The sequence below is a fragment of the Mastomys coucha genome, unplaced genomic scaffold (genome assembly GCF_008632895.1).
Source record: "Mastomys coucha isolate ucsf_1 unplaced genomic scaffold, UCSF_Mcou_1 pScaffold9, whole genome shotgun sequence".
In the NCBI taxonomy this organism is placed as follows: Eukaryota; Metazoa; Chordata; class Mammalia; order Rodentia; family Muridae; genus Mastomys; species Mastomys coucha.
In genome coordinates, this window is record NW_022196915.1 from 52,231,961 (window position 1) to 52,252,161 (window position 20,201).

The 20,201-nt window shown below is 43.4% G+C and overlaps 1 protein-coding gene across 2 annotated transcripts in view; it reads right to left on the minus strand.

The window, feature by feature from the left end:
• Elp3 (elongator acetyltransferase complex subunit 3) overlaps positions 1 to 20,201 on the minus strand; it is a 64,645-nt gene that overhangs the window by 29,926 nt on the left and 14,518 nt on the right. For both annotated transcript variants that reach the window (XM_031360838.1, XM_031360839.1), the window contains exons 7-10: positions 19,552 to 19,706; positions 7,055 to 7,216; positions 4,905 to 5,031; positions 2,313 to 2,506 (exon numbers count right to left, since the gene is read on the minus strand). In XM_031360838.1, coding sequence (XP_031216698.1) covers positions 2,313 to 2,506; positions 4,905 to 5,031; positions 7,055 to 7,216; positions 19,552 to 19,706 — 638 coding nt within the window. The remainder of the gene's footprint in view (positions 1 to 2,312; positions 2,507 to 4,904; positions 5,032 to 7,054; positions 7,217 to 19,551; positions 19,707 to 20,201) is intronic.

Genomic DNA, 20,201 nt, shown 5'->3' on the forward strand with positions numbered 1-20,201 from the left:
TCCAGGACAGCCAGGGCTATACAGAGAAACCCTGTCTCGAAAAAAACAAAAAACAAAACAAAACAAAAAAAAAAGATTATCTTCAAAGTTAGGCAAGTTATCAGTCTGGAAGTACGGAACCCTGACCCCACAATGGTACTGAGGTGAGACCGAGCATCTACTGCTTGGACCCTTGCTCTCGTCAAGCAGCTGTCCTTGAACTCACCAGAGCATCATGACTCCACAGCTTCTGAAAACCTTGCCATCCCATGTGTTTGGGAGGCAGAGGGCAGCCTTCCAAGCCTGCAGCCTGCACACTCCATGGTCCCTCTCCCTCAGATGGGTTGCTGTCACCTCTCAAGTCCTTATTGTTTTACTAGTGTAGGCAGGATAATGGCCCACAACACTATCTCCTGGGGCCCTGGACATGAAGCTTGCAAGTGTCTCTGATGCCTCTAACTGGCTGTCTACAGGAATAAGACAGAGACGTCTTCCTCATGAGCTCCTTTACTTTAGAAGACCATGGTTCCTGGGGGTGGGACTGGGCTCTTCTGTGATGTGGTAGTCCAAGTCAGACACACATGGCCTCTTGCCCTTGCTAATGCTCTTGTGGCTTTCTTCTTTCCTATTGTACTCATTCACATTTTGGGAAACAATCTCTAAGCCACAGAAAAAAAAGTTCAGATAAGTAGGATTCTTGACCAATGGAAGGTAAAAAGTGAATAAGATGTGGCAGGGCTCTGGACACGACCACATAACTATAACTGCCAACCAACAGACACTCTGATGTTGCTCTTTGAGCCCAACTGAGTTGCACCAGTGTCTTAACAAAGTCCTTCAAGCAAAAGGACCTGGTCCCAAAATCTATTTAACTGTCACATTCTAGAATGTGCATCTACTTGGGGTTGCCTAATGTTGGCTCATGATTAAACGTAGTTACAGATGTTGGGTAGAGACACAGAGGTAACCCTGTGGTGTCAGTCCCAGCAGGCAGCCACACCCGTTTCATCAGCTTCTGACAATGTTCACTCTAGCTCCTGGCCCGGTTTCTTCAGCACCGCATGACTCTTTGCTACGCTGTAATAAGTATATTATGGGGAAAGCTTCAACTCTATCTAGTCAGTTCTAGATCTTTGGTAGGTAAGCAGTCAGTGGGTAATTATATTCTTTCAGGTCACAGCTGACAATAAAGCACTAAGCCAGAACTACTGATCCTACAGAACCCACAGGGTTAGGTTCCCATGAGCCACTCTAGGCCAGATTTTTTTGTCAACTATCAATAAGTAAGTACCTTGTATTCTGCGATTCTGTTTAAAGACACCTATTTAATATACATAATTGATTGATTCACCCTGATCTCATGGCCAACAGTTCTCTCTTGGGCCTTCTCAATAAAGGCTTCCCACCACACGCTACTCCCTCCATAAGCCACTTCACGGCCTTCCAGCACTTAGGAGCAATGGAAAGCACTTAAGCACTGTGTCTGGAGGTCATTTTAAAAAGCCAATTCCTAACCAGCTCACAAAAATCTGAAAAATGCAGCATTAAGTAGAGTGCAAAGAGAACGCTTGTTTACAGTGTGAGGACTGGAAAAGAGGCAAAGAGGCACTGTTTTGACCTCTGCTGAGAGCATGTGCATGAGCCATCCCGAGAATGATTTATGGCACATGTGCGACAAGGACAGAGTTTGAGTCACAGGATTTTCTAGTAGGTACATTTGCAAATATAGAACCTGCATGTAATGAAGACGACCCATATCATGCTTCCGAAGCACACAAATTACTGACCTAATTAAGAGTAGCAATATGGACTGAAGGATTCCTGCTTTATTCACTTGGTTACAATCTGTTAACATACATACATTTATACATACATACACACACACTCACACCTACCTGTCTGTAGTGTATATGTACATGTGTGCATGCATGTGTGCTAGGTTAGCTGGTCACTGAGCCCTAGGGGCTTGCCTGCTTCTCTCCCCAGTGCTGGGATGACAAGTACATGTGACCACACTGGGCTTTAGGGCTCACAGCCAGGCCCTCATGCTTGCACTGTACTGACTGACCATCTCTCCAGCCCTCAGTATGCTTATTTTGATGTTCAAATTGTCCTAGATTTTGCCCATGAGTTGTTCTTACTTTCCTGGCTCATGGATAAATGGGTGATAGTAAATATAAGATACTGGCAAAGAGGCCTGGGTACACTGTCCTTGGTGTCCATTTCCTACACATGGCATTCCTGATATTCTACTTTTAATTTAAAAACAGAGTTCAAAATGTTTGATATGGAACCAGACTACCCTTTTAGAGAGCTATCCGGGGGACACATACCTCTGCACCCGGTACACACGAGTCCACGGGGGCACAAGGGCTAGGATCCGAGCCACCAGCTCAATCAGGTCACTGGGAGAATAGCTCCTGTACCTTCCTGATTTCCACAGCTCATACAGACCAGTTCCACGGATCACCAGGGTAGGGTAGAGCTTCAAACCATCAGGACGAAAAGCAGGGTTCTCAAAAAATTCCTACAGACAGAGAACGAAAAATTACCACTCCATTGGTTCTGTCCCTACAGGGGACTCCTATGCCAGCTCCTCTCCAGCTGCAACAGGCCTGGAGCTGTCTATCCCCTCTGTCAAGAAGTGCACACAGGACAAGACAGCACTGTTCAGAAGCCCCAGCCTATCCTAGGCTACACAGCTCTCCCGTACGGCCCTGTCTGTGGCTGCCGGCCTTACACTGAGCATTACTCTCTAAAAACACTACCCTACTTCCAGACTACAACATCTTTTAATAATAGACATGATTGTTTAAACTTTTGAAAAACGGTGGGGGAAAAAAACCTTTACAGGGAAAGCTTGTTGGTCTCAGGATATCACCATCCTCCTCAGGCCGACTGGTACCACCTCTGACACAGGCTCCACAATCCCCTTTGTTATGTGGGCACTGAGGACTCACTTAGCTCATCTATTCTGGTGAAGACCTCTACTACCTCACACTCCGAGGGGCTGCAGAGAGACACCAGGCTTTGTCCTTTTTAGGACTTTGCATGGTGCCGATTCTAATCTTGATTATGTACCACTGTACTGGACTTCAGTGGGTTCACAAAGTGCTGTGCTGTCCTTCCCACCCCTGCACCCCCATCAGGATCTAGCCAGCCAGCAGTGTTCTAGCTCTGGAAAATTTAAATCATGCTTTAAAACCTGACTAAATTATCCTCACAAACTTTCCATTGTTTAACTTGCTTTTCAAACAAATGTAACTGTAGGTTTTAGATTTCATTGACTGTCACCTTCTTGAATGCTGTATTCTTGTTGCACCATGTGGTCTTAAAGATATTCTTTTGTAACTGTGTGATTTCCATTGTAACATTTACAGAGTTAAGTCTTTAATAAATATTCTAGACACCCACCAAGAGCATGTCGGCAAGCCCTTCTCTGCCTAGACTGAATCTACACTGAGTACAGCATGTCAGAAAGGTTCTGGCTGCAGGAGACCCAGGGGGTGATACAATCCTTTTGTAAGGATGAAGCTAGACTGAACCCATGACCCATGGACCCATGATTAAACATGGGCAACTAAAACATGGGTTTCTCTCCTTTTCCTCTAAAATCAGGAGGCAACAGGGGACATTTTCAAAGCAGTATAAACTTAGAAGAACAAAGAACAAGAAAGGAGATGCAGGGGGTGGGATGGCAACCATGACTGAAAACAGAAAACAGATGAAGACTGGCATCCAGCTTTGAAAGGGAAGAAAGCTGCAAATTAAGAGGCTGATGAAGGCCAGACCATCACACCACACTCTCACAAAGCTCACATATCAAAAGGCCCAGGAACCAGGCAGAGGGGAACAGACATGGAGTAAAAATGGACAGCAGATCCACATCTACACACGGAGGAACTCACCTCTACTCTCTGTGCTGGCCTTTCTCTGGGGACATTGAACCATAGGATTTTGGTCACAAAGGTTGAGGACAGGAAAAGCCAGCATCCCAATTGATGGGCCCTGTGCCTTATCTATACCACCATGTAGAAATATTATCTTGTTATACTACAAATGCTTGTTATATTAAGTAAAAAAGCTACATCAAGAAAAACCTACATCATCCACATATAAATGTGAGTGTGCCTGCATTACATGTGTAAAAACAGCCTCAGTTCCTCAAAGCCTAAAGTGTGATGCGTTGAATATGCTTGGCCCAGGGAATGGCACTATTAGGAGGTGTGTCCTTGTGGGAGGAAGTGTGTCACTGTGGGGGTGGGGGTGGGCTTTAAGACCCTTCTCCTAGCTGCCTGGAAGAGACAGTCTTCCCCTGTTTGCCTTTGGAACAAGATGTAGAACTCTCAGCTCCACCAGCACCATACCAGCACCATGCCTGTCTGGAAACTGCCATGCTTCCTGCCATGATAATGGACTGAACCTCTGAACCTTAAGCCAGCCTCAATTAAATGCTGTCCTTATAAGAGTTTCCACAGCAAAGGAAACCCTAAGACACTAAGCATTTCATAATCTAAAATTTATTTATATGTATGTATGTAAATGTTTGCCTACATGTATGGTTATGTACCACTTGCATGCCTAGTACCCAGGAAGGCTAGAAGGTGGTGGATCCCCTGGAACTAGAGTAATGGATGGTTATAAGCCACCATGTGGGTGCTGGTAATAGAACCCAGGTCCTTGGGAAGAGTGGTTGGTGCTCTTAAACACTGAGCTATCTCCCCAGGCCCAAGCCTAGGCATTTTAAAGCCTGAAAAGAATGAATTAAAATATAGTTTCTGTCTGACAATGGGGAGGTGGGTGACTACTCTTTACTGTGTTTTGAGTATTTTGGAACACAGAATGGAATGGAATGGAATACACAACAGTAAACATTCAGAGCAGGGAGGTGCAGGAAGTGTGCACAGGCTCAAGGCCATACTTACTATAAACTGCTCAATGTCTCTCTCTAGTCCCACGTTTGGCAGGTCAGGCATCATATGCGCCACCACTTTGAAACCAGAATCTTTGGCCAGGTGGAATGATTCACATGCTGCCTTCACAGTGTGGCCCCTGAGGGAGAAAATGCATTACCTGTTAGATACATGGACAATCAAGCTAACAATTGGGAGGAAGAGGAGGAGGAAGAGGAGAACAATCTATGAGAACAAGAGCCACTTGACTGGGAATGAAAGTCACTTTCACACAGCTCTAGGGAGGCCTGGAGGAAAACCACAGCTTCAAAGACAGTGTTCAGAAATCTCTTATGAACCTGCTCAAAAGCCTGGAAGTAACAAGGGCCTGTGTACCCGACGACAGGGCTTAGCACCCTCAGTAAACTAAGCTGATGGATGAAGAATCTGGTACACAAGGACCACGCAGAAGCCAGGCGTGCTGATATCTACTTATAGTCTGAGCACTTAGGAAGTAAAGTCGGGAAGATTAAGAATTAAAGATCATCCTTGGGTCCTTACCAGGTTTGGGGCTAAACTGGGCAACAACAACACCACTAAATCATGAAGGAGCTCTGATCTGAGTATCACTTCTTTCAGAACTATAAATTGCTGGTAGAGAGGGAAGAAACTACAACACAAAGTAGATGTCACTATTATGACAAGGTCCATCAAAGAAGGGTTTGGCTGGCACAGGAGTCTGATCAGGCCTTATAACATACACTGTCGTGCCACATCTAAGAGGAAAAAAGGCCTTGATTACAACTGGGGCAACTAAAACTTGAGGCCTTGTGACAATTCTTTCTACCACGAAGATGCTCCCACGTAGCATAGGGAACTCTCAGAAGCCGTGGGTTCCATCATATTCCTCCTGGATGCCCCACTTATTCCCATGCCCCCACTTCTTTTTCTAGTTAGTTTTCACCAGTGACATCTAATGTTCTGGTTGTGGCTTGGACTTTCTTCTGAATTCTGCACTCAATTATTCTACTTCAAAGTTACTATACAATATGGTCACAACTATGCATATGCAGCTATACAAATTAAATTACAAAGAAATATTCATTTCCTCAGCTGTACTGTCACATGGACAGTGCAGATCTGGAACATTCTACTGGCTAGCCCTGTTCTAAACCATACCTTTAGTTCCACAAGTATGTAACATTTAGTGTCTACAAAGTAAAGCCTCTCTTCCTCCAAAGCTCCCACTTGCCATCTTCTCTGGCCCTTCCTTCCCAGCAGTCAGCAAACAACACTCACTGCTTTCTAGGACTCGAGGGTTTCCTGCTTAAATTACTCCAACAGCTGTGGATCGAGGTTGTCTCCTTACCCCTTTTAAACTGTCTCCCATATTGGAACAAAGGGGCTCTTACTTATTATACGCAGGCATGCTCCTATCTTAGCTCCCAGCCTGCCTCTTGCTTAAAGCCTAGGATCTTGTGGCTGACTTCCCAGACCTCACATAATCCAACCTACTGCCTGTCATGTGCTCCCATCCTTCAGTGCACACAAGGAACTTGGAGTCTCTTTTCAGCCTCAGCTTAGCTGTTAGTTTTTCAGGATGTGTCCCTAAACATCCCCCCAGGGATCTCCTAGCACAGTCTGTGATTACTACGCTCTTCAAGCAGCCTCCTTGGGTGAGACTTTCCTACCGGAGTTTGCTTTGCTCTGAGATTTCCTCCTTTGTAGGTATTATATCTATTAGATTCCCTATGCTTAAAAATATCCAATAGATCAAAGGACAAAGTCCTGGGCTTGTCGTTCCTCTAGGCTGCTTCTAAGTATGGACTAGTGTGCTTCCTTAGCTTCCCTTTCCAATCCTGGCCACATGAAGTGGCCTCTGCCACTCTGGGTCAGCAGTGTCTGCTGCTAACCGAATCCTCACTTCTTTGCTCTTTGGCCGAGGGGTCACTTATTTACAAGTTTCCTCATAGACTCATCTTCCCTGTATGACTCAGGGAGACATTTCTAGGTGGAAGAGACTGCCAGGTAACTGTACTGAAAATTAGGCGCAGGCAGATGGCCTGAGAGCATGAGTGGAAGAAGAGTTAAACAGCTAAGATCGCACACTTTTCTCTGAGACAGGGCTCAAGGAAGAAAGAAGAGCCAGTGGGGACAGAGGAGGCCACCTGCCACCATCTCACCTATTGGTGTCTCTGGCCACATCTTCATAGACACTCTGCACTCCAATCTCCAGCCTTGTGCAGCCATAAGTCAACATGTCACTTAGGTGCCGCTTCATGCAATAATCAGGTCTGGTTTCAATCGTAATTCCAACACACTTTGTGAGGCTTCTCTCAGAATACCTGCAGAGCAGAAGTAAAATGACACACCTGGAGTCATGTCTTCCTAGCCTGCCTTCTCTTAGTTTTCCCAGGATGAGACAGTTAACTAAGTGTGTGGGCTCTGGAACCAGATAGTGTAAGTTCAAGTCTCAGCTCTCCTACCCCCTCACCAGGCAGAAACTAATTCTATTAACCTCTCTGGCCTTGGCATCTCCATCTACCTAATGACGGAATAACAGTACCCGCACTTCAAAGAGCCGACACGACTGCACTGGCGCACCCCCATCTCATTCCCGTTATCATTATCATTCACACAGTTGGCTGCAGCCATAATCTTCTTGAAAACAGTGATTTCAACTGTGAAAAGCTATTTCTCAATTCCTAGCAACCGATTTCACATAAGCAAAAACCATCTGCATTACTTATTTCTCACTGCATCACAGAGCCATTTTAAATACAACAACAAGGGGCGGGGTAGGTAAGGGGAGCAATGTAGGCAGCAAGGATCATTCAGGTGAAACATCTTCTATGCACCCAGATGCCTAGCTTCTAAGAATGTGTGAAACTAGAGAGCGTTTTTTTGGTCACTCACTAAATCAAGATACAGGATAGTAAGGACCACCTTGGATGTAAGTTCTCTGAGATGTTGACCTTACTGTTGGCCCAAAGTCATATCTGTCAGGGCTCTGGTCAGGTGGGTGGCAGGAACTCAGTGATGGAGAACATTGTGACTAACACTGGATCACTATCAACAGAGAGGTGTCCTATCATTTCATTTACCACATGAAGACACTGAAGCTCAACAGAACAGGCCCCTTGTTCTGGGACACAGTGGAAAAAGGCTAAAGGAGTTGAAGGTGGGTCTGTTTATTTACCATGCTATTTAGACTCTCAGCCTGGGATGCCAGACTTCTGTCTGTCTGTGCATCTCTAACCTAACTGTAACCATTCTTCTTTGCACCTTTCCATAATGTTCTCATGGAGGACTGGAAGTACATAACATCACATGATAAACAAAACTCATCTGCTTCTAACAGCAGTTATTGGACTTCAGAGAACTTTCTAAACTGCATCACAGAGCCATTTTAAATACAACAAGAGGCGGGGTAGGTAAGGGGAGCAATGTAGGCGGCAAGGATCACTCAGGTGATCCTTTTCTTTAAAAGGAAAAAGAAATCACCGTGGACAAAGCAAATTATATTAAGATGCATGAAGGACAGAAGGTAGAAAGCTTTGAGTATAGTTCAAAAAGTTCCTGCAAACATCCTAGAATCCAGATTCTAACACGGACCACAGACGTGCTATCAACTGGTATTTCTCAAAAGCAGTGGCCATAGGGAAGAGAGCTGGGCACAGTGACAGCTCTGTCACTGGGAAAAACAAGAGTTGGCAACAACAGCAATGGGAGTCTGCCTAAAGGAAAGAGAGTTTGAGGCCAGCCTGGTTAACAGAGAAAGTTCCAGGACAGCTAAGGCTATACAGAGAAACCCTGTCTTGAAAAACAAAAGAAAAGGGTCAGTATATTCTATCTCCTTTCAGAATTGTATTTCCATCTGAAAAGCAATAAAGTGGAAATTCTTATCAAATCTGAACATTAAAAACAACTGAGTACTGGATCTTTGGTCAGCTACGATGATTTTGTTGTTGCTATATGTAGTCCAGTATCTTAGTAAATCTGCTGCCTTGTTTAAGAAATGTAAAGATATCTACATAACTATTCTTTTTCATATGCTAATACATATACACAAGATGCTACTTAATTTGAGCATTTCAGGATCTGCTACATAATCCTCCCTCCATCCTTCAAGCAGCCACTTAACAAGTGTGCCTTTTTTCCAGGACCACAGTTGACACTTTACCTTCTGGGATTTCAGTCTTTTAGGTTCTGGGGCAGAGAGGAGCTGTTTCAACTTCTAACAGACAGAGGCAGGACTTGGACTCAGTTTTCCTGCCAGGGCTACTGCTCTTTATGACAGCTAGAGGATTGCCTTAGGAAGGCTGCAGGGACGCTCTGAACTACACATTTCTCACAGGTAACAGCTATGTAAGAAGCTCATGGCGCCAGAACTGTTCACAGTGAGAGTGGGCGGGGAGCAGGGCGGAGGGAAAGGGGAGCCCCACCTTAGAAATGAACCCATGCCACCTAGTTTTAACTTGGCTCAAAGACACCTCTTCTTCTGTGACCTGTTCTCAGAGCCCTTGGTATGACGAGCTCCGTGTGCATCCACAGCGATTTTTGGATTTGTCTGTTTCTCCTTTCAGACGGGGAGCTCCCAGCAGATCCAACAATGTTTAGTGTCTAATAGCTTAGGAGTTCAGCACTAGGTCCTCCAATCAAACCACAGAAATGAACATGAAGAATGGATAGATGAATCAGATGTAGCTAGGACAAAGGAGGACTCTCTCCCTCCCCATGGCCTCTAGTGGGCTTGCTGCCTACCGACCCTCTTGGAAATAGGAAAGGTAATTTGCACAAGGTCAGAGATTCCATAAGAACTAAAAATCTAGTTTTTATCCCAGAGCTGCGTCAGTCAAGCTATAGGACCCCCAACTCAATCCATTCAAGCCAAACTGACAAGTAAATGAGGGCACAGAGATGAAATATTAGCTTTCATTAGTCACAATGTATATACGTCCCATCTCCACAGGCCCAATGAGTCAACAGAGTTTAAAAGTTCTTTGGACTGACACCACCTGGGGTTATTAATGAATGCCTCAGAACCACAACCACAGAACAAATGTCCTTTTATAAACCATCACCATACCTGGATAATACCTCAATAAAATCAGATATATCTCACACTGGCATTAGTGAAGCTCTACACTTAAGCCAGAAGGCTTAGAGGAGGCTACAATCTTTTTGAGATTGTAATCCAATTTCTTTCTGGAGACTGGTTATGTTAATAGGATCTAAAAGCCAACAGTCTCTGCCCAGTATAATTGAAAAAGCCAAAAAAGAAGTTTGATTTTTAAGTATGACTAGGAGAGGCTGAGCTGGTGATACTGGAGCTTGGAGAACAGTCAGGTGCCCTAGCACATCAGTCAACAGAGCGTCCCTTGACATTCTTGTTTTTCTGTTCTCCACAGCTGATAAAAGCTCTTAACATTTTGTAGTCATGACCAAAGAGCTGAGGGACCAAGGGCCCCATAGTAGTAACAGAACACAGGTCACAGGTAAGGCACTTACAGGCTCAATATACAGGCGTACCACAGAAAGCTGCCCCTGGCAGAAGGAGTTGGCTAAGTGAACAGTGTGAACTCACCTTTTAGATAAATGTTACTCCATTCAAAGCCTCCAAGTCGCAGATGTTGGCCAGGACCACCTGGGGTCAGTTTAGTCCCATTGCCTCATTCTATGACACCAGGGAAATGGAGGCACAGAACAAATCTGTGCTTATGGGGATGACAATGGGAAGTGATGGCAGATGCCTACCAGCCACAGAGACAAGTGTACCTATCTTCAAGCTACCAGGGAGGCCGAAGCAGGAGCTGTCCAGGGGCCAGCTTGGTACAGAAACATAACGAAGGCCATTCCCACTGCCCTGCCTCACACCCTTCAGGTACACACTACTTGCCATCAGATACCTACTTCCCCTTAAGAGGTTCTCTCTCTATCAAGAGATGCAGAGAAAACCAACTCTACAGTATTATAAAGGAATGGAGCTCAGTGAAATTATTCTTGGTTAATGAAAACTAATGTAGAAGAGTGACTAAACTAGCAGACATAAATCCAACCAATATAAACTAATTATCACTAATTATACCAAATGTTAACAGCACTAAATACTGCAATTAAAAGGCACACATAATCAAGATAGGCAACTGTGCCCATTCCCTCCCCAACAAGTATTATAGGTTTCTGCCTATAAGGATCCACTTGCTCTATAAAGGCATACATATAAGGCTGGAAAGTAAGTGAACGGAAAGGCATAAAGGGTTGGCAGGAAGCACACGAAGCTCTATGGCAGAACTAACATCAAATAGAGACGAGTGGAGGCTGCTAGGTCACCAAGGGTTGCCCATGAAGGGCTAAGTGACCTATCTCTCTCCCTTTTTCTTTCAAGTCCACAGAGGTGGTAGGTTCGCTCTGCCATAGTCTTCTTATCACATTCTAAAAGTATAGCCTGGAATCTCCAAAACTGTGAGGCAGGACAACAGACTTTTTCTGTCTAAGCTAACTACGTCAGGTGCTATAGTGCTGGACAGCTCACTACTATACCATCTGAGCGATGCTAACACTCACTCAGCTGAGTTGTACAAGCATCAGACATGGCAGAATTTACTTCCTTTCCAATACACATATCATACTCATCAAGAGCACATATGTTGGTCATAAAACAAGTCTCTACTAATTAAACAAAGACATCAAAAGCAAAACTGAAGTTGAACTGAATAGGCGGTCTGAACAAAAAGAAATAGTCAGAAATCATTAAGATATCAAACAAAAACTCACTGTTCTAAAATGCAGAAATTAAACAATTTTCATACAATCTCTGGAATTGAAAAAGAAATAGAAAAGGTAATAGGGAAAACTTGACACTGAATAATTATAACACAATAATAATTTAAAATGTAAAACATGAAAATGTACAGCATTTGCATAGAGAAATATCCAGAATCTGGGCAGGTGGATCTCTGAGTTCGAGGCCAGGCTGGTCTAAATAGTGAAACTCTATCTCAAAAAAGAAAGAAAGAAAAAAGGGGCCTAAAAAGAAACTTAGCACTTTGAATATTTATATCAGGAAAGAAAAATGATGGCCAAGGTTTTACAACTTAAGTCACCAGAAAAGAATAACTCAGGGGACAGAAATATGTATCAACAGTTAAAAGCACATACTGCTCTCCCAGAGGACCTGAGTTCAGTTCCCAACATTCCTTAATCCAGTTTCAGAAGAGCTGACATAGTCTCCTGGCTTCAGTAGGCACCTGCATACATGTGCACATACATAAATGCAGGCACAAAGGCAAATAAAATAATAAATCATAAAAAGTAAAATCAATAAATATTTTTACTAAAGATTACTGATGAAAAGTAAAGGAAGTCTAAATAAACGAGGAGCCAGGCTGTGCTCATGATGAACACAGTCAACTCTCTCCCCAGAGTTTGTGTCCTATCTGTCATTTAAAAATATCCTAACCCTCTCACTCTTTTTAAGATAAGCCGCCCAGAAACAGCTAATTCTCAATTTTACAAAGATGTACAAGGGCTCAGACTACCTACAGCAGTTCTGCAAATCAATTACAAAGTTGGAAGATGTATATTATTTGTCTTCAAGACACACTAAAAAGCTACAGTGCTCAAAACAATGTGATACTTACTGGTCTACAAACCAAAACAGACAACAGCATTGCATCGTGTGGTCCATGTACACAGCCCTTTGAATTTTTACAAAGGATTCATAAACTCCAAATGGGAAAAGTGAGTTTTTAAAGAAATCATCTGAAAAAAATTCAGTCTCCATACTGGAAAAAAAAAAAAAAAAAGCCTTGACTCCTACCTCACAGTATGCATAACAATTAATTCAAAGGGGATCAGAAAGCTAAATGTAAAAACTGAAATTTGAATTAGAAGACAACACAGGTGACTAACCTTGTGTTCTGAGAATATGTGATGGTTTATTAGTTACAATAGAGAAAGCAATGGTAAGAAAGAGAAAGACTGGTCATCTCAATTCTGCCCTAAGAGATCATCAATAGAATCAATAGTCAAGGTACAGACAGGTTCTCAAATCAGGGACAGATTAAACACTTCACAAAGGAAATACAATCAGACAGCACAAGCATACGCTCAAGTGTTCGATGACATTAGTCATCAGGAAAATGCAAATTAAAACCACAATAAATGCTATTACACACCCACCAGAATGGCTAAAATTAAAAGCTCTGATAGGGATACAGAACCACCCAGCGCTTACCCATGAGTGCTAGGAGTACAAACAGCACACCCATTCCAGAAAAATGGCTGGCTGTTCCTCATGAAACACTTAACAAGCCTAGCAATTCTCAATACTACCCAAGAGCAATACATACATTTAACCATAGAAAGACTTGTACAAAAATGGTTGGAGCTGTATTAATAACAAGCTGCAAGCAGCCCATGTCCACAGACAGAAGGATGGATGCACGAACTGTGGTCCATACCCAACTGTGGTCCGTGTACTCAGCAGAATACTGAATGGGTAACCACAGACTCACCTAACAACAATAGTGAACCTCAAGCAATGGTCAGTGAAAGAACCACTCCATAGGACGCCAGATGATCAACATTATGTAAAGGTCTACAATGGGTTTAATTCATGTACAGTGGGTAAAAAAACTACCACAATTGCCAATTCTGGGAAGCGAAAGGGAGGATTTTCTGGAGGAAAAGAAGGTAACACTGGTGACAGAAATCCTCTCCATTATTTATCTGCTTTCACAGGGTCTTGCTAAGAAGCCCAGGTTGGCCTCAAATTTGAGATCCTTCTACTTCTGCCTCCTGGTTGTTGGAATTACACTACAAACTGCCCATGTTCTGAATCTGAACAGTGTTTTTGTTACACAGGTCTGTCCAAACAAATCAAGGGAAAAATACCAAGCTGAATGCTAGTTTATACAACACACGGCAATGCACGTGGGGAAGACGGTGGAAGTTGCCAGTTGCTTCCAGCCCTCTGGAGGCTCTTTTTGCTTTCTTTACAGCCCAGACAAGAGCATGGAATTAACTTTGGGGTTTGGTACCCAGCATTACCTAGCATTCTAGCCTTCCCAAGATGTGTAAGGACACAGAGGATTTAAAGCCACTGATGAGGTGGGGGGGGGGGGGGGGGGAGGGCAGAAAAGGAACGGAAATGAGTTTAAAATTCCACAGGGAAAAGTGTGACTCATGCCTCCTTGATGGGTAACTACCCTTTTAAATTGCACCTTGTGAAAACAGTCTAGGAGCACTGAATACAAAACTGCTTCTGGCCAGAGCTGATTAAAAAGGAATAAAACTCCATTAAAAGCTTGCTCTGAGTTATCTGGCAACAGTCGCACTCTGGTAAATGGGTGACTCAGATCCCACTGTGGTCTTTCTCCAAAGTGATGGCTTTTATGGGATGACAGTCATCAGTAATTGGTACTCTCTGGAGACCCAAAAAGGCTCAGTCTGGCTGATGGGCTGAGTGATCAGCACTGGCTTCATTCATTTGCAGTGGCCAGGCCTGCGTTGTCCTTGAGCAGGCTTGTGTTTCTTCACTTTCTACCTGCAATGATTTCACAGACTTGCTGCTATCCACAGGCCACAAATAATAATCAGGCTCACGCTGGTTTAAAATCTAATCCTAAACTTTTAAGTAAAAAGAACAAAACAAACCTTTAATCACTTGGGTTAAGCACAGGAAGACCAAGGAGGGACAACTGAGCTAATTAAAGTGTGGCCCTAAGGATGTTTAACCTTCAACACTGGTGGCTCACCTGCCACCTCAAGGAGCTGTTAACCTAGTTTAAAATGGCCCCTTGAAAACATCCTATCGTCCTGAGCAAATGAGTGTCAGTGCCACAGCTGTGTGGGGAAAAAGAGACACCTGCCAGGGCTCTGCAGTGAACCAGCTTCCATCAGAGGGAGGCGGCTCTTCTGGAAAACATCTATTTTCCAAACATCTTCTCACAAAATAACAGACAGGAAGGCTGCCCACACATTCTGAAAAGAACACATCAGACCAAAACCAGTTTTCCTGGGCTGCTCTTTAATTCACAACGATGCTAACATTTGAAAATAATTTTGTTTCTAGTTTAGTTCAGAAACTACTACTTCAAATGACACAAAATTTCCCCTGAACACTTTATTATAGGGAGTCATACATAGAATTTACCTCAACAAAGCAAACAAAAGCTCACAAATCAGCATTTTTCATATTGCCTCACAAAGTGCAGAGAGCAGGCGAGAGGATAGCAGCCGAGTAGGCTGCAGAACAGAGCACCATGTTGTGGTGGCTCGCACTTTTATTACTTCCTAAGGAGCCACTCAAGGGATTTGCTGCAATGAAGGCTCAAGCCAGAGAAACTTTTTAAAACTAAAAGCAGAGTGCCCTCTTGAGGCAAAGAACAGAAACAAGCCCACACTGGCCCTGGCCAGACATCTGCAGAAGATGTTTTCTTCCCTTGAGGACTTTTTTGAACAAACACATTGTGATCTGAATCGAGTAAGTTCTAACAAAAATAGACGACTTACGGTCAAATACTATGGGGACTAGAAGTGCAGCAAGACTGCTGACATTTGAATTGATGACAGTATGAAAGCTGCACCACAAAAATTCTACATCTGCTCAGTTGTCCTGCTCCATAGATGCCCAGGCTCACACACCACACACAGAGAAGCTCAGAGCAAACTTAACAGGGGAGGTATGCTGAAGACAGCTATAGCTGAACTCCACACATGTAAACACACACATATGACATATGAAACCTGTGTTGAGAAAAGGGATCTATGTGTACATAAGCTTGGGAAGATTTATTTACCTAAGTTAGTTTAAAATCCTTTGCTTGTTTTTAAATTTGTTATTGTATGTGTATGAACATGTATATGCTATGGCACTTGTGTGGAGTCAAAAGACAGCTTTCAGTCCTCTTTCCACTGTGCTGAGGAAATGGCCCTCCAATCTGTGCTGCTGAGCTGCACACTCCAGGCTAGCTAGCTGGCCCTTGAGCTTCCATGTGACTCTTATCTGTCTCCTGGCCCATGGCAGGAGGGCTGGGATTACAGACACATGGCATGGATAAAGCACCTACGTTTACAATGTTGTGTGCATGCATGCATGCTATGCACATGTGTGTGCACATATGTAAAGAAGCCAGAGGACAACCTCAGGCACATTCTTAGAGGGATTCAATGGTATTAACGATAATACTGCTAGGGTTTTTAGGGGTGAAGGAGGTCATCTGGGAACCCTGAGTTGCTGCTGCCATTACATCTCGGAGCTGTAATGAAGGCTACTTCCCCCAAATCATACTTTATCTAAGGTATAATTTGACTCGTGAGTACAAAGAGGAGTGAACTGGGTTACATCATTTCTCCTCTCGAGTTGGAAACTTCAGAGCTTTACTAAGCATGACTCATACTCAAGAATGACCAGGGTTTTGAATGACAGTAAAAATAGATGCCATCTCCTCTAGTTACTGAGGTCCCTGTGGGAACAAGTCACACACCCTAAGTCTAGACTCAGGAACAGAAAATTTACCTGTCATTTATCAGTCAAACAAAATTACTTGCTCGCCACACGTTGTTCTAGAGGATAAATCCTTTATGTAGCTCCTCAAGCTATTTTTGACATTTATTTAAATTTATGAAATGTCTTTAATTCACAAACCTGAAGGATAGCAACAGGGGAAGAGACAGAGAGGCATGACCTCAACTCCAGGAGGTAACCATACCAAGGTCATCTGGTCATCTTTGATGATATAGACTGACCACTCAAAGTCCATTCTAGTGTTTACTCGGGCTTTAGCTACAGGAAACAAAGCTGCCCTCAGGCTCATTCCAGACCTGACCACCATACAAACATCTAAGAGGCACTATTTCACCTACCTTGTAATCAGATGCATGACATTCTTCTCTTTCACAAAAGAGAAGCCAAAGTCTGACAGTACTAAGGGTGTCAGAAAAGAGACTAGACACCTTTCAACATTCTCATGGTTCATAGCTGTGGATGTGGGGACATGAGCACACCTGTGCACACACATACACACTTTTACACCTAGCGATGTCTAGCATTATAGCAAAGTTCAGGCTCTGAATGTGGCTTGGGGTTTCTATTCCCACTCTGTCATCAACTACCAGTGTTAAGTCTAGGCAAGTTGCCTTGGCTCTCTGGGCCTTGGATTCCTCATGTGTAAAACAGGTAATCTGACCAGTTCAATCAAGGGCTTACTGTATGAAGTGAATCACAATGTACATTGTACACACAGCAGATGTAGGCCTCCTTTACTCCCAGCTCTTCTTCCTCAGTGCTAACCTTGGCCTGTGATGACCACACAGACAGATATGGATGGACATGTAGATAATGGAACCTATGGTATAATTCTGAACACTGCTTTTTGTCTTAGCATACTTTGGAGATGCAAAATTCTCCCACTAGATAACATCATCCCTCCGTGGGGCTGTGAACATCACCTATGATTGAAAATCACCATTGTGTACCTGCAGACAAGACTTCTGGTTTTGGAACCTACCAGTCATCTCTCCATGCATCCTGGACACCTGAAACATAACAAACCCAAATCTCCTCCCTTAAACCTGAACTTCCCTATGGCCTTTCTGTCTTAGCATGTGACATCCCCACCCAACTCCTCGGGTGCCATGCTTGGCCTTCCTTCCCCTAATCAGCCTGCTCTCCATCAGCTCTGCCAGCACCCTTGTCTGAGCCAGTGATGAAGATGCTCACAGGCTTCTCGCATTCCCTCTGCTAAGACTAACCTGTTAGTCAGAAGCAGTCAAACGATCTCATCTATTAATGAGACTGTACCACCACCCAGTGGCCTGTAACAATCTACTTCTGCATTTCCCATGAATTCAGCTCCTTGAAAGGGTACACCATCTAGCCCATGTTCAGCCTTTCAACGTCACCTGAAGACATACCCTTGGTCACTGGAGTATAACCCAGTGGGCTGTGGAAAGTCATGAGCTGTTTCCCTTCTTGTGCCCTCACTCTCCCCTCTCTGCACAAGTCTTAGCCTCCTCTTCCTACAGGTCTCTGTCACAGCAGTCCCTTCAAATCATAGCTTTTACTGTATAAGACACTGAACTACAAAAGGACAGTGCCACAGAGACACAGACAGTTCTACCTTGTTCAGGATGTTGTACCCAGGACCTGTAACTGCATAGATGGCATGGTGGTCTGAATAAGAACAGCTCCCATGGGCTCATCTATCTGAATGCTTGGTCAACAAGGAGTGAAACTCCCTTAAAGGATTAGAAGGATTTAGGAGGTGTGGCCTTATTGGAGGAAGGGTGTTTACTAGGATGGGCTTTGAGGTTTCAAAAGCCCATGTCAGGGCCAGCCTCTCTCTGTGCTTGTGGATCAGGATGTAGCTCTCTGCTGCTTCTCCAATAGCACTCCTACGTGCTGTTAATGCTCTCTGCCATACCCATAACTTACTAAGCCTCTGAAACTGTAAGCCAGCCCCCAATTAAATGCTTTCTTTTATAATGCTTTTCCTGTTCATGGTGTTTCTTCACAGAAATAGAACAGTAACTAAGCAGATAGGATCTAGTGGGACTGTAAATAATAATTTAAAATGTGTGTAATTACCCAGGTACCCCCAAATTTCTGAAAACAAGCATATTTTATAACTCTCTATAACCACTGACCTTTATATGAAGCCTTAGCACTCTCCTGATAAAAAGTATGACACATTAGCTAACAAAGCTCAGTTATTTTCTTTTTATTAATCAGAATGAGTCTACAATCATGGTATGAAGTGGCTGTCTGCTCCTTCAAGCTCCATATTAAAACTGACAATGTAACAGTGCTGAGTAGTAATTCTGAGAGGTGGGCAGGCTGAGGTCTCTGTCCTTGGGAGTGGAACAATGTTCTTATGAAAGTGAGGCCCCCTCGGGGTTCACGCCTTCTGGTCATGCTCCATGAGGGGATGACAGAAGGCTCTTGCCAAATGCTGCAGCCATGATAATGTACTTCCCAAACTCCAGAAACACAAGACAGCTGCTCATTTCAAATTACCCAGGTTCGGGTACTCTGTTCTTGCAGTGCGAGCAGATCAAGACAGGGACCATTCTTGAACAGCAAGTACTTGATAGTTAAGGATCGATTCTTAATAAATTAGTGCTTAAGCAATAGTCATTGACCCAGTGTTTCTTACAGCAATGAGATGCTTCTGACAAGGAACACCGAGTCTAGGCTGGGTTCAATCCCTGCAACCCAGTGGAAGGAGACAACTGCCTCCCAAATGTGTCCTCTGATCTCCACTGGTGCACAGGGCATGTGTTGTCCTCTCTCCTTCTCCCTTTCTGTCTCTCTCGTACACTAATAAATTTTAAAAAAGAAGGAAGGATGGATGAATGGATAGCCTGTCCTCTTTGTGGGTAGACTGAAACTCAAATAGACCAATCTAAACCGGTTTGAGTTTGGACAGCTTAATCAGCCTGTATCTGAAAAGATCTATGGACAAGTCAAATTTATGAAAACATGACTATGCCAATGGAACATACTTGTTTCTTTTTAAAGGATTAGCTCAATGAAAATAATTCTTTCCCACAAAAAAAGAAAGAGTATGAGAAATTCAGAATATATACATAGAACAGATCAACTCCCCACAGGCAGCTGCTAGGATAAACAAACAGGCAATGGCTTCATGGACTGAGAAACAGGGCTTCTTACTTGATTGCCTCGTGAATATTGTTTGAAGTATGGCCTGATAAAGCATCATGTAAATTTCGGATAAAATAATCTCTGTATTCTTCCGGAAGGGCCATGAACGTTCCGCCCATCACGATGAACTCCACCTTATCCACACTGTGACCAAGTTGCTTTAGCTGGAAGAAGCACACATCCGTCAGAGCGCTGCTCCAGTGCTGCAGAACTTCCCATTACATTTCATAGTCTCTTGAGCACAGTTTATAAATGAAAAGCAGTAAAACACACCTTGCTAATTCCATGCATTTAAAAAAGAAATATCTGAAAGAAAAACAATTCCTGCTCAAATAAGATGGGAGACTGAGAATTAAAACTAAACCAGAAGCCAGACTTTAATGCTGACAGTTAGGTAGCAATTTAACAACAGGAAGAACTTAAGACATATATAAGAGGTAACACATAATATAATAAGTAAAAAAGTCAACATAATATAGTATCAAATGCTGCATTATTTATTACATATATATTTTATGTCAGACTTCATGGTAAAAAGACACAATTGTGACTGAAACATAATCTGGACTTCATGTACAGGAAGAAAGATAAATACTAGATTAGACTGAGCCTTCAAGATGCAATTTAAAGCTGACTATGGGCACAGACCCTCAAACTCC